Genomic DNA, 24490 nt, shown 5'->3' on the forward strand with positions numbered 1-24490 from the left:
GGAAACGGCATCAAAAGCATAGTTATCATTCACTCTAGAAGCCCGGATTATCATTTTAAAGTCGTTAGCGTGAGTCTGCGCTTCAGCCAGGGAGACTCCATCCAGCGGTGACTACAGGTGAGCCTTGGGCTCGGCTTCACAGGATCTCCTCAGTGGAGGCTGAGGCCGAGCACGTGCATTTCACAGGTTAGCCTTTTCCTTTGCAGCCATGTGAGAGCCGGCCTGTACGTAGGTGTGAATTGCGTTCTGTGTCATAGGAAGAGAACAGAAGACCAATGAGTTAGGCACCCGGAATTTCTCTTAAAACAACTCAGAAATCCACTCACTGTGAACTATTTTATGTTGTGTGGGGCTAAAATGAAGTTATGTGTTGTGCTAGTAAGTTTCTGATAGCTCAAAGAAAATGTCTAATAACTGCTGAGCTGAGGGGTAATATCAGTGGAAACCAAGCTGTATCTGATCCAGCCTAGGCTCCTCCACCAGCCACACCTATCAGGGCTTACCTTCGGCTTCTCGGAGTTGTATTTGTCCAGAAGAGCCTGGATGCGGGCCCCGTAGTCAGGGTGGACGGAAGTGAAATTCTTGACCTGGATTCAAAAGGATGATACATATTAGATCTCCTCATCCCTACGTGGACTGCCAGGATCTTGTGCTTACTGGGCAGGAGAAGAAGGACATTTCAACAGGTCAGATGTGGTTCTGGAGAAAGACCTGGGTGTCTAGTATAAATTCTTCAGTCTATGGGCTGAGCTGCCTCAGAGAAGCCACTTCACCTCTCTGAGCTTCCGTGCCCCCCTCTTTAAATGAGCAAGACAATTCCACTTATGTGGTATCATAGAAACACATCTGGTCTTTATCCTCCATCCCTGGTACATGGATGCTGAAGCCCGTGGAACTTACTGTCAGCCGTGTACCACTGAGATGGTTCATGGGAAGCCTGCTGAGCTGCAGGACAGAGCTGGCACCGGACACAATAAGCATAGGATTTGAAGGCGGGACTTCCAATCCCACCCTGAGCCTACAGATAGTGTCTAGTCACCTCATAGCTGATGACCTGGTCAGCCATGTCTATGTAGGGAGAGTTCTAGGAAAGCCCTTGTATGACCGGGCTCTTGGAGCCTCAGGGTAGGGGTCGGGAGGCTGGTACGGCTGAGAGGCATGAAAACTGGCAGCCCTTCCTCCCCCCATCAAGCTCATGTGTCCCATCCATGTGGTGAGTGCTGAGAGGCCCCTTATGATGAACAGATAAGACGAGATAAGGTATTTTCCTGAGTCCTGTGAGCCATCCCAGCAAATAACAAACTTGGCAGGGGGTCCTGTGAACCCTGTGACAGTAGTCAGAACTTACACGTGCCAGCTATCTCCTTTGAAATCTAAAGTTGGAAGGGGTTCTTACAAGGTTGATCCCTAGATCTGTGGTGACGAAACAAGTTCCAGGGACTCCTGTCACCACTGAAAGCTCAAGAACCTCTTACTGAGGGAGAAAGCGTGCGGCCAACCTCGTAGGATATTACGGAGAGACACATCTGAGCAACCCGTACCAGCTGCCGGTGAACAGCTGACCTCACGGTGGATACCTAACATATCAGTAACCTGTGTGAAAGGACAGACTTGACACTGATGATGTACAACACTGGCATATGCCAGGCAACTCCATGAAGGGCACGCAGCCACTGGGTGAGCCCTAGCACACAGTGAAAAGGAGGCGGGGCACCAGGAACAAACAGAAAGCCTTTAGAGTTTCAGCATATGTGAGGAGTCTGCCAAGGATGAGAGCCTCGGTCTACGACTCACAGGCTTCCATTGCCTGCCCTCATCAGGACCAAGAGATAAACCCTGCCCTGCCCTGCCCATCCCCCAGAGCAGCCACCAGGCTCTTTGCTAGTTCCTAACCTGGGCTCTGTAACATTCCAGGTAGTGGTCCTAGGGTCCTAGGATCAGAGTAGCAGCAACTAACACTCGGGAACACAAAGGCCACTCAGTTTATATTGAATGTACTTCTGCGACAAACCAAAAATCTAGACACCAGAGAGAGGGCTTCGGGTAACTCAATGAGCAGACACAACCAGTGACTTGACTCAGCCTGCTTTGGGGAATTCTAGAAAAGAGGCAAGCTTCTACTGTATCTGAAGAAGAGCCACAGACTCATGACGATGAACCTTGACACAGGCTTCCAACCACAAAACCAGAAACAATACCTGTTATCCTCTGAAAGCAGAGCCACAGCTGGCCACCACACACTGAACTGACGGCAGCTGAATTACCCAGCACACACAAGAATTCACTCTAAACTCAACTGAACTTCTACACACTGGAAAGACAGATACAAATGAGCATATGTATCACAACAGACAAAACATTGGGACAAGATGATCGGATTTTGACAAAAAACTGCTGCACTGCCTAAAAAGTCATCCTTAGCTCAGGTAAACTGCTTTTCCTTGCGAGGGTTCGCCCATGTGGCTGCACTACCACCATGAGCCAGCAGGTGTCGCCCTTTAGCTATCAAAGCCAGACTCACCGCTTTCTTCTGAATGAAAAGCTGCGCATCCTTCAGGTGACCGGCAATGTTCTCACACAGGCGTTTCCTCTCCTCCTCGTTCAACACCTTCGTATAGAATGTCCGCACCTGTTCAGCAAAAGGAGAGCAAAAAACGAAATAACATTTTACCATGAATAAAACCCACCCAAGAGTCTACATTTGAAATGTGTTGAATTAATTTTTTTTGCATTCATTTGTTGGTAACAGCTTATAACTTGGTTTCTTCTCTGTGTATCTGTGCAGGTATGCATGAGTGTATGTGTGTACGTGTGTATGTGTGTGTGTCTGTATGTGTGTGTATGTGTGTACGTGTGTATGTGTGTGTGTCTGTATGTGTGTGTGTATGTGTGTGTGTGTGTGTGTGTGTGTGTGTGTATGTGTATGTGTGTGTGTCCAATTTTCTCAGGATTGGTTGCTCCTACTTAGTGCCCACACGCTTCCAAGGGGCATGCTCAGTCTGGTGGGCAGTATCTCCAAAATGGCACTCTTTCCTGGTCCTCAGCGCTGTGTCGAGACCAGCTGTAGCTTTCTGCAAGCCAGAAAACCTATGACTTGAACTTTAACTCCTCGGCGGCATAACACCTTCACAAGAGGAAACGTCGGCCAAGACTCCCACAGGACATACACTTCCCGTATACCTCCACTTACTGCTGGGGCTCGCTTTCATTACTAAAAGTGTTCAGCTGAGCTGCAGTACCTTTTACATTTCCTATAGTCTGTCTATGGAGGGAGGGAGGCAGGCAATCTATGATTTTTTCTTTACATTTATTTATTTATCTGATTGATTTAGTGTGCACACATGTTTATGTCATGGCACACATATAGATGTTAAAGGACAACTTGTGGGTATCAGTTCTTTCTTCTATGTGGGTTCCAGAGATCAGACTCAGTTTGTCAGGCTTGGCTGCCAGTGCCTGTAACCACTGAGCCATCTCACTGCCCAAAAAGTAATTTCTGGAAGCATTTCCGGTGGTTCACTGCAGCCAGCTTCTCACAGGAGCTCACTGTCAAATCTTCAGGGATTCTGTAAACAAGCTACCTGCACATACATGACTTTTTTTTTCTGCAACTTTTCTGAGCTCTTGGTCATTAAGCCCTTGCTTTGTTCTCCAAAGCTTTTCTTTTTTGAAAAAGGATATATTATCTTTTACATATATGAATGTTTTGCCTGCCTGTATTAGAACATAACACATGTTCCCCTGGTGCCCAGGGAGGTCAGACCAGGGTGTCACATCCCATGAGACTGAAGTTTTAGATTGTTGTGAGGCACATATGGGTGAACCCTAGTCCTCTGCAAGGACAACAAGTGCTCTCAACCACTGAGCCATCTCTCCGGCCCCTCCTCAAAGCTTTTAATCTGTCTTTCCAATGTTCTTCATGAGAGGACAGGTTTGATATGGACCAGTCCTCTGAGCCAGGAGGCCACATGAATCATTTTTAAGGAAATTAACATGAAGCTTCTTAGGTATTAGTCACAGGACTTTGATTATTGCACCATTTTGCTTTGAACGATAAGACCAGGATCAGGGCTGGTTATAGAAATGAGGCCTACATCAATGGTAAGAAAGCCTCTCACTAAAATAAGGAAGGTCATAATAAATCTCACACAGTAAACCTTTAATGTACAAACAGCAATCTGGTTTCTACAGGAGTCGTACGGGCTTACCTTACACCTACCTTGACCTCATACAAACAAACCCTCAACTGCCAAGGCTATCCTGCAAGAAATTTGGTGTCACCCATATCTCTAAAAATAATAATCCACTATAAAAGGCTTACCTAAATGTGCTTTATATCCCACAGAAAAATAGCACTAACACACACACATATCTTTCAAACAAAAACATCTTCACAGTGAATCTATTTATGTATTTATAAATATTTCACTTGGAATCTACATTTTTAAACTGAGAAAATAAAAAGGTTCTAATTGAATTTAGATATCAGTTTACAGAAAGCTCTCACACAGGACTCCAGAGCAACTACCTTCTCAGTCTTTGGCTGGGTGTGGTGGAAGTTACACTGAGCACATCCCAGCCCACACACAGACTCCCACAGCACCCACTGGAAAAGGCCCCAGGACAGCCATACACACAGGGAAAGAGGGTAAGCACCTGTCCCAGGGCAGTTAGCAGTAGGGTGATCTGAGGCCAATGATACAATCTGGGGTAAAGGCCATCGGATTCTCTCACCTATGACAGAAATAGAGTGAGAGGTGCTCAAAAAGAGAAAAGCTGAGAAGAAAATCAGAAAAGAGAGTCGGCCAGGTGTGGGCGTGGCCAAGCAGCAGAAGTTGAGAGGCAAAGGGGGAAAATGTGGGGGGCTGCAGTGGGAACAAGCAACTAGCAGTGGGAAGCAGACACCTGGAGAACAGCAGAGCAAGGTGCCCAGAGCCCTGAGTGGAGCCCACACACTCTCGATGCCAGTTTTGTTCCAAGTTTTTCAGGATTAGGATTCAAACCCAAGGCTCTGTCCGTGCAAGGCAAGCAAAGAACGGTTTTCCCAACGGCTGTCTTGGATCACCAGGTCTAGTCCCTGGAAACTGGGCTCTCCTGCCAGGATGTGTATGTCTTACTTGCCTATTTCCTAGATTGCCAGGAGATCATTTATTCCCCAGCATCACCCAACTTTATCATTTCAATAAAGGCTGGGGGAACTGAGAGTGACTCCCCATATCTGAAATGGACGAGCAGCTTGACAGCTCTTCGGCTCCAGCCAATAGAGAGACTGATTGCTGCTAGAGCTAAGTCTTCTTTGGATTCAATTCAAGATGCATTAGAGACTGTGATGGTTTGTATATGCTCGCCCCAGGGAGTGGCATTATTAGAAGATGTGGCCTTGTTGAAGTAGGTGTGGCCTTGTTGGGAGTAGGTGTGTCACTGTGGGTGTGGCCTTTAAGACTCATCCTAGTTGCCTGGAAGTCAGTATTTTGCTAGCAGCCTACAGATGAAGATGTAGAACTCTCAATTCTGCCTCCACCATGCCTGCCTGGATGCTGTCATGCTCCCACCTTGACGATAATGGACTGAACCTCTGAACCTGCATGCCAGCCCCAATTAAATGTTGTCATTTGTAAGACTTGCCTTGGTCATGGTGTCTGTTCACAGCAGTAAAACTCTGAGACAGACACCATAAAAAGTGGCCAGTAAGTCAGAAGTGATGGCATGTGCCTTTAGTCCCACCACTTGAGAGAGAGAAGCAAGGAAGGCATATATGAGTTCAAGGCCAGCCTGGTCTATATAGGCCAGCAGAGCTATATAATGAGACTAAAGAGACTCTGTAATGAGGTTCTGACAAGAAAAATAGCCAAGTGCCCACTGAGGAGGCAAGAAAGCCATTACCTGAGTGACATTGTCTTCATCAGCACTGTTGAAACGCTTCACATCGACAGACACTGGAAACTGGACACTGTGCTCCAGGGCCGAGCGCTGCTGCTCTGGTGCACTGAAGCTGTTGGGGTAGTAGTTGGGAGCACCACCTTTAAAAAGAAGCAGAGACGTTCTTAGAGAAATGACAAATGTCTTCAAGTCATCAATACGGGAGAGAGCAGGCCCCCACAGTAATCAAACACACACACATTAGGTACAGATGTAAACATACCACATGCTGGGAAACGAGTCTCTCTTCCCAGGTCTAACTACAGGCCCTGTCTACGTGCACATGTGGCCTGCCTCACTCTGAGCCTGAGTAAAGAGGTCTCAAATCCACGTCAATGCTTCAAAGGCCCTTGTCTATAACACCTCCTGGTGCTTATCTGCACCAGGAAGTTTCTTCAAAGATTTGATGTGGTTGCCACTGAGACCAGGCCCAGAGACACTGTAGACCTGACAGTTTCATTTGGATGTAGGCTCTATCTAAACATTGACTCGATTGTACAGAGCAACCTAGGTCTGGTCCCTCATAGACCTAACCTGAAGCTCTGAGATGTTCACAGCTGCTGTATGGTCAGGAAGTTGGGGGGGGGGGGCGAAAAGCCAACATTTCTGTCTTTTTCCATGAGGAAACTTGACAAAACTCTTCCTCACATACCTTTAAGATTTTGGAACATCTCACCTTAGCTGATTCTTATGTTCCCCTCAATTCTATTTTTACTTTCCCCATTTAGAAAAGTAAAAACAAAAACAAAATCTATATTTGTAATATGTTAGCTTTCATTTATCTCAATTTATTGGATGAAATATTGGCAGATATAATTATACATCTTTCATGATTCTGAGATAAAAAATAAAGCTTTTCTTTTTCTCATCTTGGCATTTTTTATTAACTTTTATTTATTGTGTGTATGTGTTTGTGTGCAGGTGTATTTATACCACAAAACATGAATGGGCATCAGAGGACAACTTGTGGGAGTCAACTCTCTCCCTCCATCCACCATGTGGGTCCCAGGGAGTGAACTCAGATCTTCTCGCTTGCAGTGTGTACCCTGAACCCTCTGAGCAATCTCACTGGCCCCTTGCTGTGGTATATTTACTTCCCAGATGGCATAGCACTTTGGCTGGTATCAGCAGAAGCTTGACTATCAGGGCTCACACTGCCTGTACAGAACGCTGCCTAGGAACATAAGACATGGCTTACAGGAAGCAGCCTGTAACTGGAATGCTTCATGGCTCTCTGCCAGGACAGATTATGCACTATGGATAATTAGGAGATGCTTCCTATCACAGTGATCAAGGCACCAACAGTGTGTGTAGGGAGAAAAAAATGGCCCCATACCATTATGGCAATCAGTTATTCGTTTCAGCACGTAGCCTTGGGGCAGCTGTGTCACTATGACAAGCAAAGACTTCAACTGCTAACCACCACGACATTTCTTCACTAGGAATTCACCCTTTGAGAGGTTTTTAATTCTGTTTTCAAATACATTCTGACCTTTACCCAAAACTGGGGGTTGTCTTGGAGGTACTGGCAACTGGAAACAATTAAGCTCTTTCAGGAGAATTTCCAGAGCACAGCCCAAACTCGCTCTAAAATCAAGCTGAGGGCTTCAAACATCAACCCCAGAGCAATGTTCTCACAAGTGTGCCAGTGGGATGTAGACATGAGGTAAGTAACCATAAATGAAGCTCAAGACGAACAGGGACATCTGTGCCATGCACAGCTGCAATAACAAAAGGACCACAAAAGAAGGAAAAGAAATCAAAACCTAGAAGACCAGGAAGGTGGGATTCAGACACGGGGAGTATCTACTATGTCAGGCCCAGGCCTCGAGAGTCCTAAGGGAACAGAAGACCTACTCAGTGGAGTTTGGCAGAAAGCATGCACACTCAGTAAATACCAGGGAGGCCTGGGAGTAAGGACAGGACAGCCGAGCACAAAACGTCATATGCAAAATGATTAAATGTATAAAAATGGCCACTGAAAAAGCATGGCAAGAAATACAGAAAGATGAGATTGTCATGGCTTCTGGGTGCTAGAACTGTTAGATGGGTGTTTGTCCTCTATATCCTAAGTCGCTTTTAGAGTACACATATTCTTTTTCATTGGAGGTGTACCCTATAGTATACGATATGTTTGATTTTTGTACAGATAGCTATGGTTTCAAATAGACATCACTGGTCAAACTTGTGCAGAGATCTATTTCTGCAGTTATTACTTAAAGACAGGCTCCCAGTATGAGATTAAAAACTAAGATATTCATTAAACTGGAATATGAAAAGAAAACACATCAGCCAAGCGCTTGGCTAACCAGAATTAAGACCTGAGGCTCTCTGTGCATTGGCATCAAGAAGGCAATTAAGATGGGGAGGCCATGCACTTGACAAATGAACAAATGCAGGAGTGTCGTCTCCGTAGATCTTAGGTAAATTCAACTTGGGCAGCAAACATGGAAGAGAAGGCTCCCTTGATTTTCTCTCTCTCTTCCTTCCCTTCCAAGTTCCAGTCAGAGCTGGTCCACCAGCTTCACCAGAACCGCAGGCAGCAGCATGGCCTTTGTGCCTCTGCATTTCCAAGGTCTCAGTCCTGGTAAGAGTGACTTGAGGAACTGCATACTCTGTAGCTTAGGTTGGACACACTCCACAGCAGCCACTGTGTAAAATCCTCCTCCCGGCCTTTCACCTCAGATAGACATCAAGGTCAATGTGAGGAGGGAACTCTCAGGGATGCGTGTAAAATGGACAGAAACCAGGAGAGACCATGGGCAGCTCGAAACTTCCAGACTGAGATCTGGGTGGCCAGCAGCGCCTGTAGAGCATGCTACAGCACAGGACGTCTCATGGTTTGTGAACCACTGGCCTAGCATCCTAGCCCACCCAGTCCCAGGCTCTCTGCCCTTACAGGGAAGGATTCAAATATATCCAGGCCTACCCTGGTTGTCATGCATGCACATGGGGCCATCACGCTGGTAGTTGGCCACTCGAGCACGGTAGGGACAGTTCACAGGTATCTGCAGATAGTTGGGTCCCAGGCGGTGGCGGTGGGTGTCTGGGTAGGCAAAAAGTCGGCCCTACAGTAATACCAATAGACATTAGGAATAGTCAGTTACGAAATAGGAAGGAAGCTGTAAGGATCATTCTAAAATTCAAAGTACATGATTACTGCATAGCCCTGCCTGGCTCTGCTGGGCAGAGTCAAGCCTCTTCCCACTTAGAAAGTGCATTCTCCCTAAAGAAGCCATCCATAATCACCCCTGTCATCCGGTCAACTGCTCATTTCACATCTGTCCTAGACAACGATGCCTACTCGGCCCCCAGGACACGGAATTGCCTTGGCATGGTATTTTACATTTCACCTTAACAGAATCCTGAAGTAATTCCCCGTCTCCCCAGCCTCTACTCCAAGGGAAGAATTGAGCCTTTGCTCTTAAAACAGCATCATTCTCCAAAGCCATCTGTGTGGAAATTGTTCAAAGATGTGCTTCCCATATAGTATGGTGAGATTTGACACTCCATACTCTGAGATTTACTAACAAGCATGGACAGAAAGCTGTGGTTGGCATCACTGGCCCTCCACAGCCACAGGTAATGACACTGAGGCTAACCAGGATATGCAAATTATGCCTCATATTTCCCGAGGCCGGATGAGAACCATCTTGACATTCCTTTTAGCAGGAAGCCTTCGGATTTGCTCTGCACTGGTCGCTATCCAATCACTGAGCTCTTCTCATTATGCAAGGTTTTACTCTGAGCAACTCTTCCTCCACTGCCTGGATTGTCGCCCTGACTCCTGGGCAGCATTCTTACTCCTAATTATAGAAGGCAAAACAAAAAACATGGTCTATAAAAATGGAAAGGAGACCGTGAGAGAGGAAAACAAGATCGTAAGGGAGAAGGGAAAATAGAGGGAGTAACAGAATAAATGTGACAGAGAAGCTGAGGGGATTTGGGGGAGCAGTATGGAGGAGGAAGATGGAGGGCAAAGGGGGAGATGAGGGAGGGCAGAGGAAGAACATAAGGGAGGGGGAGAGGGTGAAGGAGATATATATGTATGTATGTATATAAAAGTATAATTGCAATTTATACATATACGTCTTAATGAATTAATTACTGTCTCCGCTAACTTAAAATTGATTTAAATTTTTGAAATTGAACTACATTTTGAAAATGAGCATTAAAAAGTGAAAACTAAGCACCGAGGTAGAGAAGGCAAATACAGCGGTTATTTTGTAACAAGTCCTCACATCGGCATGCTTAAAGCAGTCCCACTGACTCGGCCAACACTTGCTAACTAAGCCTCTCCCGCCACGATCATTTCAAACCATCTAGGCAATGTTTAAACGTCTGATCACACAAGTGTGACTCAACCCGAGCTGGCTGCCTCTGCTAGCTCCAGAAACTGTACCCAACACCAACCACAGGCCGTAACAGAGTCAGGTGGGACTGCTGGCACAGTGGTTCTCAACCTTCCTAATGCTGCGGTCCTTCAATGCAGTTCCTCATGCTGTGGTGACCCCAACCATAAAATTACTCTTGTTGCTACTTTATACCTGTAATTTTGCTGCTGTTATGAATCATAGTGTAAATATCTGTGTTTTCTGACGGTCTTAGGTGACCCCTGTAAAAGGGCCATTGGATCCCCAAAAGGGTCGAGACCCACAGGTTGAGAAGCATGGCTCTAGCACACCATTCTGGTTTGCTCACCTTAGAGTCAGCAGGGAATTCTAACCCTGACAATGAGTGGAGGCGACACAGACAGGTCAGAGATGGTCGCACTGAGCACTCACACTGACAGTGACCTGCATGGATGTCATACCCTTTTATATCACTGCTCTACCTGACCAAACAGCCCTTCCCCTCAAACAACCAGTCCAACTTCTTTCCGGATCCCAGCAGATACATGACCAAGTATGGGAGCAAAGAAAGGCCACACAGCTGTAAGCCAGACACTCAGTACAGTCTCTGTTTCCTGCATTACACCGTCTGCCCATTCCATGATGCTCTGGCTTGCCGTGTTGGATTAAGTTTGAAGATTTATTAATATGATCTTGTTTACATGTCAACAAAGACACTACCCATCAACACAGGAAAGGCCACAGGCCAGCTTCAGGGCTCATTCCCTTCAGGAGTAATTAGTCTTCTTAACTAGCTCTCTGCCCCAGTATTCCCATAAATAATCTTCCTAAGGACCCCTCAGATTATAGTTCCCACCCACTCAGACAACCTCTGGTCACTAAACAGCTAAAGGAACCCAACAGTCCTTCCCTACTACATGGCTCCTCACATGCACCACAGAATTAGAATATATGGCTAGACAACAGCACTATGTCTGGCTTATGTCTTTCCTTTTGTTGCACAGAATGCGCATTTGCTGTGGCTGCCTCACCCTGGGCGGAGTACTGCATTCCATTCTTCAGTGTTTGCTTTACTGTGTGACTGACCTGCTTTCTGACACCAGGTGTCGCTGTGGTCCCAAAGAACTCTTGGGAAAAAAATGGACTCTTGGGAAGACTGTGGGTCACCTTTTGTTTTTATTTTCAATCCATTTTCTCAATACCAGGATTATGTAGTCTGAGCTTTGGTCATCGTGATTTCATGCCCTGGTGCACCCTGCTAGCTCCACAATCACACAGTTCAGTTCCCTGGTGCCCACCCAGCAGGGAAGGCTGTGGGCAGGCTACAGAGCTGGACTTCCTCTATTCCACAGTACCAAGCAAGCAGCTAACATGACTGCTTTTAGCTGTACGCTGCTCCAGTTCCCTAACTGCAGCTCCTTCTGCCGCCATTCATCACTGAGAAGAATTGCTCCACTCTCAGCTCCCAGGCTGTGCTTCTTAAAGCTGAAGAATCCTTCTATCTTCCCAGAACGGGCACTTGCACAATGTCCAACATTTAAAGGCTCCTCTAACACGGTCTTGGTGAGCATGTGCACACTTGATTCCTCTCACTCAGGACAGAGTGGTTACTACAGTTTAAATATTCCCAACACAGAGCACCTCTGTGCCTGTCCTCGTACCCTCTACTGTCTGTGTCACTTATTGAAAATCTTGTTCTAGACCTTTGTCACTGGCCCCATCTCACATCCATAACAGTACTCTCTGCCTTAAACCATGGTTGTCCAATGTTTCGCAGAACCACACCTAGCAGGGCACTACTCAACTAGGCTAATGAAAACTGACTTTCAAAAAATTATCAGATGTCCCCAATGTCATAGCAAAGGTAACCCCAGACACAGAGAACCTCAGCTTGGTCTCCAAGGAGCCTGACACCTGTCAGGAATCAGAACTTACATAAGCAGCAACCTTCAGTCTCTGTGGTCTGATCTAAGGTCTGATCTTTAACCCCTGCTTGGTGTTCATAGTCCAAAAACACAGAAGACTGGCTGGCACAGGAATTATTAAGCCAATTATTTTCCTACTGATTCCTAGTCCAAAGTAAAAGTTTTCCTCTTTGACCTCTTGGCACAGCACCCTAGAAAACGGTTTAAAGGGTGCTGAATGCCTAGTGAGATCACATGATTAAACTATTCCATTAATCACAAAGTTGGGTTAATAAAGATCACCCACGGAGCTGTTTTCAGAGATAGAAAATATGTAGACATCACCTTGGAACAGGAAATGGGGAAGTTATGGTGTCGATGGTTCTAATAATTTATTATAGCCTTATAGGCTGAGCTAGCCATGCTATTTTTTCTAAAATATGGAGTCATTACTATTATATCTTTCTTCCAAAATCAAGTGCTCACATCTTGAAATGTTAGATACTTTATCATGGACGTGTTTTCTAACTGGCATAACGAGAGAATGGCCACCTAAGGGTGTCTTATCCAAGTGACCTCCCGGGAATTAAGCACCTCAATTAAAATTCAAGTGAAAGTTCTAGTAATTCCTTATAAAGATCATACAGAGTTAGTTATACGCTGCGTGCCGTGCACGTGTACTCGTGTACAAACGGACACCTGCCTCAGGACATGTCAACTCACGGGCTTACCTGGAGCATTTTGTCAGGGCTGGGCTCAATGCCAGGGGGCATGTTGCTTGGGTCAAAAGCCATCTGTTCAACTTCAGCAAAGTAATTAACTGGATTTCTGTTTAAGACCAGTTTGCCAACTGGTATTAGAGGGTAGTCCTTGTGAGGCCACACCTGAAAACAATGCCATATTCATAATTACCAGACAGCCAGCTGGAGGATCTGAAAGGCACCAATGAAAACACCGACTTCCATATATAATCAAGTCAGTGAAAATAGTTCTTAACCCAATAGAAACATGATAAGAATTTCATGTGATTGTTTTATCATTTTGTAATACTAAGTAAATATTGACACTGGTGCAGAAACAGAGTAAATTAGCTTTCAAAATGTGTCCCCTGCAAATAACACAGGAAGGCTCCAAAGTGACCCCACTGGACTTCCCACACAGGAGTAGAAGTGAGGTACCCAGTCACAGGCATGAGGACACTGCTGAGATGTCACCTCTTACCTAGCCTGCTCCTGCCACCGTGACTAAGTGGCTATAATTTATATTATATTGATTATTATTATTAATTATTATTTTTAGTTGTAGTAGTAGTGGCGGCAGCAGGAGTAGTAGTTTACAGGAAGATACTTACAAAACAATAAGGCTGCTGCTGACTTACCTTGGTCAAATCAAATGGATTAAATGGGAAAGTTTCTGCCTCCTTGAAAGTCATGACCTGGATATAAAAAGTCCAGGATGGGTAATTGCCATTGGCGATGGCATTGAAAAGATCTCGAAGACCATAATCCGGATCTTCCTGGGCAAGTCTTCCTGCCTCTCCAACAGGCAAGTTTTTGATGCCCTGGTCAGTCTGCAGAGTGAAAGAAAAAAGTTCAAATGAAGTTTAGAAAAGAGTTTACAAAACGTAACCAGTACATCACTGAAGGGTTCTAGGTAACACAGCCCATTTGGGTGACACGATGACATTTTCCTTAAATCATACTTCTACTGTTCAGAACCAACACTAATAAATTTATTTACAGGAAATTATACTTATTTATACCAATTTTTTCAATGTCAAATTATTCTTCTCTTTCTCTTTATGTATTTTACATAGTTTGAATTTTTATACTATTACTTTTTAATCAGAAAAAAATGTCATAATAAGATAAATTGCTTATCCAAAATAAGCAAGAGATAATACTAATTAAAGAGTTTTAAAGTTCACCTTATTTTTAACTAAAACACCAAAACTATGCATATTAATAGAGAATATTTACCATTTCCTTATAGCAAAACACTCAAACTCTTTCTTCTAGATTTTTGAGAGCTGTAGTACAGTTACTGTCTACAGTCACTGTACAATAGCCCACTAGAACTTGGTCCTCCCAGCTGTCACTCAGTACCATCAGGCAGCCTTCCCCCCACCCCTACTCTCCCTGGACTCTGATGACCACCATTTCTAATTTCATCTTCTAATTCTCAAATCCCACCAATGAAACAGAGCATGCCACATCTGTCCTTCTCTGTCTGGCTCATTTCATTTAGTACAGTGGTCTACAATTCCACCCATAGTCACAAAGATGGGGTTCTTGTCTCTGCCGCCCCACCTCCCCCTCGCCCCCTCCCCCCCCCCCCCCCCCTCCCTCCCTCCCTCCTTCCCTCCCTCTGTCTCCCTCCTTCCTTCTGGCTAAACAGAAGTCCACTATATCACATCTTAATCCATTCACCATCTGATGGACACTATTTAAAAAACACAAGAGTGCAGATGCCTCTTGGACATCCAGTATCATTTGCCTTAGATATACACCAAGGAATTCTGAAAATAACCTAATTCTCATTTTTAAAACAGCTCAAAAAAATTCCTAAAATTGTGATCAGCATATCCCTTTGTCTCTGTTGTCTTGTTTTTTGTTTTATTTTAAGAAATTGTAGAATCAGAGTTCATCTAGCTACCATGAGTTTCACTGCAGCTACTCTATCCCGATTATCAGTGAGCAGGCAGAAATCGGTGTTGTGCCTTTCCCGATTATCAGTGAGCAGGCAGAAATCGGCGTTGTGCCTTTCCAAACAAGCCAAACACACCCAAGACCATTATGTCACCTTCTGATCTCTGTAGCCCTGTCAGCTGACCATGTGCCTCAGTCTAAAAGACTCCAGAAGCCACATGTCATGGAAACACTTAGCAAAAGCAACTCTGGAAGGGACCAAGGCGGATGGCAACTTCAGGATTTAAAAATGAAGGCCACTATCTTCAGGTCACTCAATATGTTCAATGTATTGTAACAATACAAAGCTATTCTGATTTTAGACAGATCTTTTATGTTTAGAAAACAGTACCTATAAATCAGAATAAACTAAACAAATGAATGAATTTATATATATCTCAACCTATCTCAGGATTCTCTGCTGAACAAACCTATAAGCAATCTTTTCACTGTAGTCCTGTGGACAGCTGTAGTTGCATCCCAATTTTATAATGAAAAGAACTTCCAACAATATGTCAAATGTCATTTATCCGGGACAGTGAAGATCTAAGTTGAGGCTGGCCTGCCTGCCAGGCTTCTTACTCGGCTGAGGATCCTCCACAGTCACAGTCTTCCCCTGAGTGACCTTACACAGCTCCCGTTGACAATTATAAATCCAGAGATCAATTGTTTTCTTAACATTGATCCAAGATATAAAGGAGACACTTTTCCCATTTAATATACCTAAATAGCTTGTTCAAATAAATACTAAAATATGACAGAAGAAAGTGTGCCTTTGAGATGTTAAAACAGAGAGGTACTAAGCCTGGTTGTGTGGGCTTGAAAGCCCAGGTACCCAAGAGGCTGAGGTAGAAGGATTGCAAATTCAAGGCCCAGCTGGGCTACCAAGGAAGTTCAAGGCTAATCTGGGCAACTTAATGAGATCCTGTCTCAAAATACAAACGGTGCTGGGGATGGAGCAGCTCAATGGTACAGCACCTGCCTGGTATGTGTGAAGTCCTAGGTTCAGTTCCAGACCAAAAGGAGGGAGACTTCGTTTGTCATTAACCCATTTCCTTCATCCTAGCTTAGCAGTGGTAATTAGAAACAGAAGTTTTTAAACCTTCTACGGTGCTTAAAGAATAATGATAACCCTCTCAAGCTCACTGGTAAATATTGCATATTGTAATATAAGTCAAGATCATACCAAAGAGAGAAGCCATGTGCCCCAGCCTCTAACTACATGTAAGGAAAAAGCCATCGGCCAACTACACACAGTTCTGATTTGAGTGATCTGAATTTGTTCTCTGAATTGGTGGCCAACAAAATACTCATAGTGCTATTCAACGCTATCAATTCTTTGTACCCTTGGGTGTCATGTCTCCAGTTCCACCTCTCTCCACAGTGCTCAGGCCTGTAGGAGAGGCAGAGAGTTGTGCAGGAGGAGCCTTGTACCCTCTGTCCAGACAACATGTACCTTGTAATGGAACTTGCAATAGACCGCCTCTTCATTCGCATTAACCAGCTTGAACGTGTGTGATCCATAGCCATTCATATGCCGGTGTCCATCCGGAATCCCTCGGTCACTGAACAAGAAGGAAACCTAAGGAACACAAACGGAAATCCTCCCATTTAAATTGAAGTATCCCAAGTTTTTACATCCATGCATTTCCAGAAAATTCCTTCTCGACACAGAACACACCTTCTAACTTCCACGGCTTATCATGATTTCACCTATAGAAAATGATAACATTTCTATGAAGGAACGCTAAAGCAAATCTGGACGCTAAATTAACATGCTGTTCAAACTTTTATCTTTTTTTTTTTAACATGATATGTTTATTGACTCTTTGGGAATTTCACATGATGTACCCAGATCATACTCACTTCTCAGTCCTTCTACGTCTGCCCTCCACCCTTGTGACCTCCCCCAAAGAAATGAAAACAAAATTTAAAAATAATAGTAATAATTAATTTTAAAAAGGAAAATTAAAAAGACAAGTCCAATTTGGGTTGCCCATATACTCACTGGAGCATGGTCAAACTCCCAGTGGCCAGACCCTTAAATAGAACTGAGTCCTCCCCTCCCACAGTATTCCCACCAGAAGCCATCCATTGTGGAGAGTTAATTTCCTTTCACATTTTTGCAGAGTTCTCTTCAATATCTCCCTCTTTACTGTTACTTTTGGGGGTAAGGGTGAGAGTAGGGGTTGTCACAGAAGTCTTCCATGTCCCTCTTTCTCAACTATGCCTCTGCAATCAGCAATGTCACTGCGAACATGGTCTCCTTGCTCTTCACAGTCAGCCAGAGCATGGATTATGGACTTCCACATGCAAAGAGCACAGACCATGAACATGGCCCCTGACTGTGGTAGGACTACCGACCCAGACAAGGCCCTCAGAGGCAGCCCAGACCACAGACAGCACCATGGCCTCAGGTGGCAGCACACACCACTCACATCAGCCTGGATCTCACTGCTGGCATGTCTCCAGTTCCACCTCTCTCCACAGGGCACTGCTTTCCTCTCCCTTCCCTACTACACGGCTTTACCCTGACTGGACTTTATTCCCAAAGACTCCTAAATATTAATTGATAGTGTTTCCAATCACCTAAGCATCATGTTTAGATGTAAACTCTTTGTGATCAAAAAATCTGAAGAAGCACCCCAAAAAGACATAAACCAAATCCAATAAAACAACCCAAGAACAGGACCACATTACAAGGTCTAATCTGCAATGCCATCCCAGGCGATGTAATAGTGAAGAAGGAGTCTCACCTGATGGAGAGACTCTGGACGAAGACTCCAGAAGTCCCAGACCATGTCAGGATCCTTCAGGTGAGTTTGTGGGTTTCTCTTTTGGCTATGGATAAAGGATGGAAACTGGGGAGAGAGAGAGAGAGAGAGAGAGAGAGAGAGAGAGAGAGAGAGAGAGAGAGAGAGAGAAAATAAAAATCCCAAACCTAAGTTTGTAAGAATTATAGTGTCTTATATAATATGTTATTTATCACTCCTTTATGAATTCTTCTAATCAACACAATTCCAGAAACTTAGACTGTTAGACTTGCAAATGAAATTTGTTAGTACATACAATCAATTCTTTGGATACTCTTGTGTCAATGCACTCAGAGCTGAAGTATCTCTTTAAATACTACTACCACCAAACACACACACACACCACACACATACACACACACACAAACAATCCACATACAATCCACACATACACACACACAATCCACATACAACACACACACACACAGAGAGAGAGAGAAATATCCCCTTATTCCTCTTATCTGCTTCTTGGCAAAGCCCATCTTCACTAATCCTCCAAGCTCTGCAATGAAAGCTCGACTATTCCCACCAGGTCAGTGACTCATGACATGCTAAATCTAAGGCCAATGGTAATTATCATTTGCTCTTATAGAGACAGACTAAATTCTGGGGGGGAAATTTAAAGGGTGTGGTGGTTTGAATAGGTTTGGCCCCCATAGACTCATGTGTTTGGATGCTTGGCCCATGGGGAGTGGCACTATTAGGAAGTGTGGCGTTGCTGGAGTAGGTGTGGCCTTACTGAAGGAAGTGTGTCACTGTGGGGTGGGCTTTGAGGTCTCTATGCTCAAGCTCTGCCCAATGTGAGACAGTCTCCTGGCTGCCGTTAGATCAAGATGTAGAACTCTCAGCTCTCCAGCACTATGTCTCAATGTCATGCTCCCGCCATGATGACAATGGACTGAACCTCTGCACTGTAAGCCAGCCCCAATTAAATGTTTTCCTTTATAAGAGTTGCCTTGGCCATGATGTCTCTTCACAGCAATAAAATCCTAACTAAGACAAAGGGCAACCCAAACAATCCACATTCTCTCCTTTCTCTAGGGTTTATCCTCAAATGACAATCACTAAAGAAAACTGGAAGTCAATTCAAATCCACAACACTGATAGAGAACAAAACAGTCCATCACCTACCAGCATGGCATCCCTGATGAAGAAAATAGGGGTGTTGTTTCCCACAAGATCCCAGTTACCATCTTCAGTGTAGAATTTCACTGCAAACCCACGAGGGTCACGAACTGTGTCAGCTGAGCCTGACTCTCCAGCTGGAGGAATCAAACGGAAAAATGAAACACACTCAAGTATACTGCAACCAAGAAACCATAAATCACAGAGAAACTTAGGATCTATCATCTTCAATCCACGTCCTGCAGAAGGGGATCCCTGGAATTCCAGAATTCCTGGAAGCAGGTTAGGTATTTAAATGTCTGTGGTATTTTTACTACAACCTACCTACTAATTGGGTTTAGAAATCAGACAAAAGAATGAATTAAGAGTGATAACATATATACCAACAACTGACAAGATTATCCATTGAAACAGGTAATTAAGAAAATAATTATGAAGATTGGAGTAATAAACAAAGCATGAGTTGTGTGGGGCTGGAGAGACGACTCAGCAGTTAAGAGCATAGGCTATTCTTAACCAGAGTTAAGACTCAGGTTCAATTTCCAGCGCCCACACCGCGGCTCACAACCATCTAACTCCAGTTCCAGTGGATCTGACACCCTTTCCTGGCCTCTGAAGACACCAGGCATCCACATGGTATACAGGTATGTATACAGGCAAAATATCCATACACACAAAACAAAAATGATAAAAACTTTAAGAGAGAATGAATTGTCAGAAAGTTAGTAAAGGTAGAGGTTTATTCTTTATCTCGTTCATTTTTGCATAGCATGGTTTGTGTGTTTGTTTGCTTGTTTGTTTAGGCACACAGCATAGCAGAGAAGCCTAATCTATGTATTAGGGAGTATTTATATATTATATATAAATTATGTCATATTATTTGTCTATGTTTTATATATGTGTATATATATATATACATACATACACACACACACATATATATGTATGTTATGTTTATGTGTGTATATGTTAGGTACAACTACTAATTCTGTAACATAATAATAAAATGCCTTCATCATTCTGAAATACATTAATCCCATACTGCAAAGTAGATCTACAAGTTAGTATAAGGAAATCACCTATATTATTGTTGTTCTACACTGGAGCAGTTGTTAGAATGGTTATTAAAGAAGAACTTCACTCTATATTTCTCTTTGAGGGAATTGCTTGTTGAGAGTTCTTTCTAAATGTCAGAAAACTGCAGTGGTAGCCCCTTCATGGTTCAACAAACAGAACAGTAACCTCAGGTATGACCCAGATATTGTCTATACAATAAAACAATTTCCTATTTTCTTAGTATGTTTTTCTTGAGAGTTACAAGTGTAGGTTGACGGAACCAAAGAAGGCATGCAAACAGACTGACTTACCAACTGTGGAAAATCGAACAGCAATAGGAGTCCTCTTTCCAATATGCTCAAACACCTTTGCCTTGGAGTATCTGGTAATATCATGGGTGACCTCAAAGTATCCAAAAGCACCTAATGAGAAAGACAGAAACTCTCAGCACAGGAACATCACTCGGGCCTCAGGCTCTCAACCTGTGACAAGAGAAACTAAGCATGCTCCCAGCACCAGCCTTCCGGGATCTTCCAATACGATGGGGAGAAGAAGTATGCGAACACGGAATGTTAGGAACAAAACGGAAAGCCCTATTGTCACTAGTGCTCAGATGAGGGCCACATGGTTGGAGCCAAGAGGGGATGATGGGTGCTGGGAGCTTTGGCTGATCAAAGACAAAGGACCCAGGGGGCCTTGGGGTAGAGGCAGGGGCCAAGGAATGACTTGGAAGAACACAGGGAAGGAATCAGGGGCTAAAAGAACAGCTGCCAAATGACAAGTGCCAACAGAGAAGACATAAAACAACAATGGGAAGTAACTTATGCAGGAAGCAGAGTCAAAGCCAGGAAGGCTGAGTAGAAGAACACAGGAGCAAGCTGAGAGAATACGTTATCCTTTCTACATGGCTCTATTTCTCATTTGTTTGTTTGTTTATTTGTTTCAAGACAGGGTTTCTCTGTGTAGCCCTGGATAGCCTGAAATTCTTTATGTTGAACAGGCTGGCCCTGAAGAGATTTACCTGCCTTTGCCTCCTGAGTGCTGAGATTAAAAGCGTGCACCCACAACACCTGGCTGCTAATCTTTCTCTTACTGGGCTTTTCTTTTAAACATTAATGTCATCTTTTACATCCACCATAAAAGATAAAAGTTCTACAGAAGCTAGACAAAAGAGAAGGAAAATTCACCACAAACTCACCACTCCAACATAACTATGCTCTATTTTTCGGTTCATTTCAGTATTTATCCCAAAGAGCAAATTTTAACGAAACTGCAGCTGTGGTATATGTTTCTCTATCTGTGTGTTCTCTTTCCTAAACTATATAATGGAAAAAGTAATGAAAGGATACTAGTTAGTATGTGTGGTGCTGGAGCGTGAACCCTAGTCTGGCTAGATAAGCACTCTTGCACTGAGCCTGATTTATTGAGACAGGATATTACTGCTTAGCACAGGCTAGCCTTGAACTCCGTCTCTCTCTGCCTCTGCTTCCCAAGTGCTGAAATTACAGGAATGTGGCACACATCACACCTAGCTGTAAAGTTACTATTTGTTTGCTTGTTTGTTCTCTGTATGTGTGTGTGCATACCACGTAACCACGTACCTGTGAGTGTATATATGCATGTGAGTGTGGAGGTCTGAGGGGAAGCTGGATGTCCTTGACTGCCTTCCACATTCATTCATTCATTCATTCATTCATTCATTTATGAGACAGATCTTTCACTGACACTGAAGCTCATTGCCCTGGCTAGGCTGGCTGACAGAGAGCTCCCGTCCACTCCCCTCCCACCACACCCTCCCACCAGTGCCAAGGTCACAGGTAGATTATAGTATGCCAGCTCTAAACTCAGCTCATCATGGCCGTGCAGGACACATTTTATGAACTGAGCCATCTCCCCAGCTCTCAAAAGTTAGGTTTTTAAAAACTGTTTTGGAACTGGACAGACGGCTCAGCAGTTAAGAGCACTGCTGCTCTTCCAGAGGACTCAGCTTCAACATCCAACACATACATAGCAGAACAGAATGTCCGTAACTCTACTTCCAGAGGATCTGATGCCTTCTTCTGGCCTCTTTGGAACTAGTTACACATGTGGTGAACAGGTAAAACACCCAAACACATTAAATGAATAAATATTTTTAATTGTTTATACATAATGTATAACATATAAATATATTTATATATTACATATAGATCATGTTACATTTATGTCTATGTTATATGTGTTATATAATATATAACTTATACATTATTTATATTATTACTTATATATTATGATATAATTCTATCATACAAAATATAATTATGCAATAATAAATAGTATAATAATATGAGATTCTATAATAATATGCTATTATAATGATATATAATAATATAAAAACCTAGGCTATTGTTCTATTAACAAACAATTTTCCTTTCTTCCAAGAATAGAGATTTAGGGTTTTACCAAAAGGAGATTTGATCTGATAGCTACAAGGTTCCTTCCACTTAAGGTTGTCAGGTTCTTTGGAAATCCTTTGGGCCAGGTTAGGAGTGAGGAACACAGCGCTCTCACCTGCTCCTTTGGCGTGTACCACTCTCTCAGGAATCCGCTCTCTGTCAAAGTGTGCCATCTCGTCAGTGAAAACCACATCCTGAACCAGGAGGGGACCTCGGGACCCCGCGGTCATGATATTAAGTTTATCTCCTATTGGGTTCCCGCTTCCGGTGGTCAGGACATCGGGTCTCTATGTGTACAGGAAGGGAAAAGAACAGGAATCAGTCCAGCTGCACCCTTCACTAACACATCATACCTGGCAATGTTTACACCTTCCTCCTTGTTCTTAAATGTCCTGTGTGCTAAATGCTGGAATACTAAATACGCTCTCAGAAATCCTTGTCACACCTCAACAGCAATTCCCAAGACACTTGTTCTGGGAAGCAGAGGTGACTAATGTCTGCTACCTGGCTCAGCTGCTCCTAGAGATGGGCACTGGATTCCACATGTGAGCTCAGACAGGTACCCCTCAAAAGACAACATATGTGCTTGATACTCAATGTCAAAACTAACAGCAAGCAATTAGTCTTCAAAGAAGCCACGCCAGCTGGAACCTCCCTGGGCTGAAGTTTGTCACACAATGGACCTTTCAGACATAATCTTGGGACACCATGACAGAGATATTCAGAGGTAATGCTATGGATAGACACTTGTTTCTCTCAAGCTATGTGTAGTATCTCTTCTCAATTTAAAAACAAACAAACAAAATGCTTTTCTTTTGGCTAAAAATAATAGTTTCTGATAAGATGGGTTATATTACTAACGTTCTATATATGGAAGAACACGGGGCGGGGAGGATCACCTTGGAATTTATAAAACCCATAAACAAGACTCTCACACAAGTGCTCTACCATTTGAAAAATTTCCTAAATCATTAACAGATTTCCTCACATGGCCTCAAGGTCATACAATTTGCCTCCAAAACAAACATGACAGGAAAGGCTTCAAGAGACTGTAATTCAGTGAGGAGCCCAGAGGGCAAAGACTGAAACGGAAGATTGCCCAACTTCAGGGGATGTTTAGAGCAGCATTGGACAGAGAGAGCTGACACAGGATTCATCACACTATGTGGTCTTAGATGAAAACACTACAGTAGAAGCAGGTCTTATCCAATGGCTAAGCACTTTTCTCCTTCGTGAGGCTCTGGGTTGGATCCTTAACCTTGACAATAACAGTAAAATCATAATCCCACCATGCAATAAAGATTTACTAGCTACACTGAGCTGATGGGACTGGAAAATAGACCACATGAGTTACTTCACTTAAGCTTCCCGACAATCTCATGAGACCAATGTTAGGAATTCAACATAATCAACGTGTGTGTGTGTGTGTGTGTGTGTGTGTGTGTGTGTGTGTGTTGTGAGCGTCTTTGTGCATGCATGTTCCCATGTATGAGAGCACGTATGTGGGTCAGGTGCACATACGTAAGCATGTGGGAGCTCAAAGTTGCTTTAAGCATCTTCCCTGATTGTTCTTCATTTTATTTACTGTGGCAGGTCTCTCAGTTGAACCCTGATCTCACTGATCAACAAGGGTAGCTACTCAGCTTGTGCCAGGGAGCCTGTCTCTGCCTGCTGTGATTATAGATGGCTGCCTTACCTGCCCGGCTTTTACATCCATTCTGAGGATCTTAACCCTGGTCTTCATGACAAATGCTTTATCCACTGAGCCACCTCTCTGGCCCTTCAGTAACTTTGGACGGAGGATGAATATCCAACAGGATTACCTCCAACTTGTAACTGTCGTTACAATGTTGTTATTATCACTTTAAACTTAGCAAAGCATCACTTTAAAAATAATTTTTAAAATTTTTTAAATTGATGTTACCTAAGTCCTTTTCCTATTTTTGTACCCCAACACAAAATGAACTCTATGGGCTGTGGCTGTTTTCTGGGTTTTTTTGGTTTACGTCTGTTCGCAGTTTTGAGTTTGTGTCTGACTTTTTGGTTTTTGTTGTTGCTATTTTTGCTTTTGTTTTTAAGAGAATGTGAAGTTGGGTGAGTGGATCAGGGACAAGTTGGGAAAGAGGTACGAGTAGGATCAAAATACATTTAATGAAAAATGAAATTTTAAAGAAAGAAAAGTCACATAATGGCATATGC

At 43.6% G+C, this 24490-nt stretch overlaps 1 protein-coding gene across 1 annotated transcript in view; it reads right to left on the reverse strand.

The window, feature by feature from the left end:
* Positions 1-6: 6 nt before the first annotated feature.
* Positions 7-24490, reverse strand: part of Cat (catalase) — a 32773-nt gene continuing 8289 nt past the window's right edge. The window contains exons 2-13 of the mRNA XM_028766902.1: positions 22407-22578; positions 20168-20278; positions 18807-18937; positions 17619-17723; positions 16319-16444; positions 13554-13745; positions 12907-13059; positions 8849-8987; positions 5884-6020; positions 2522-2629; positions 504-587; positions 7-246 (exon numbers count right to left, since the gene is read on the reverse strand). Coding sequence (XP_028622735.1) covers positions 181-246; positions 504-587; positions 2522-2629; positions 5884-6020; positions 8849-8987; positions 12907-13059; positions 13554-13745; positions 16319-16444; positions 17619-17723; positions 18807-18937; positions 20168-20278; positions 22407-22578 — 1524 coding nt within the window. The 3' untranslated portion in view covers positions 7-180. The remainder of the gene's footprint in view (positions 247-503; positions 588-2521; positions 2630-5883; positions 6021-8848; positions 8988-12906; positions 13060-13553; positions 13746-16318; positions 16445-17618; positions 17724-18806; positions 18938-20167; positions 20279-22406; positions 22579-24490) is intronic.

This window comes from Grammomys surdaster, unplaced genomic scaffold (genome assembly GCF_004785775.1).
Source record: "Grammomys surdaster isolate TR1022 unplaced genomic scaffold, NIH_TR_1.0 170, whole genome shotgun sequence".
NCBI lineage: Eukaryota > Metazoa > Chordata > Mammalia > Rodentia > Muridae > Grammomys > Grammomys surdaster.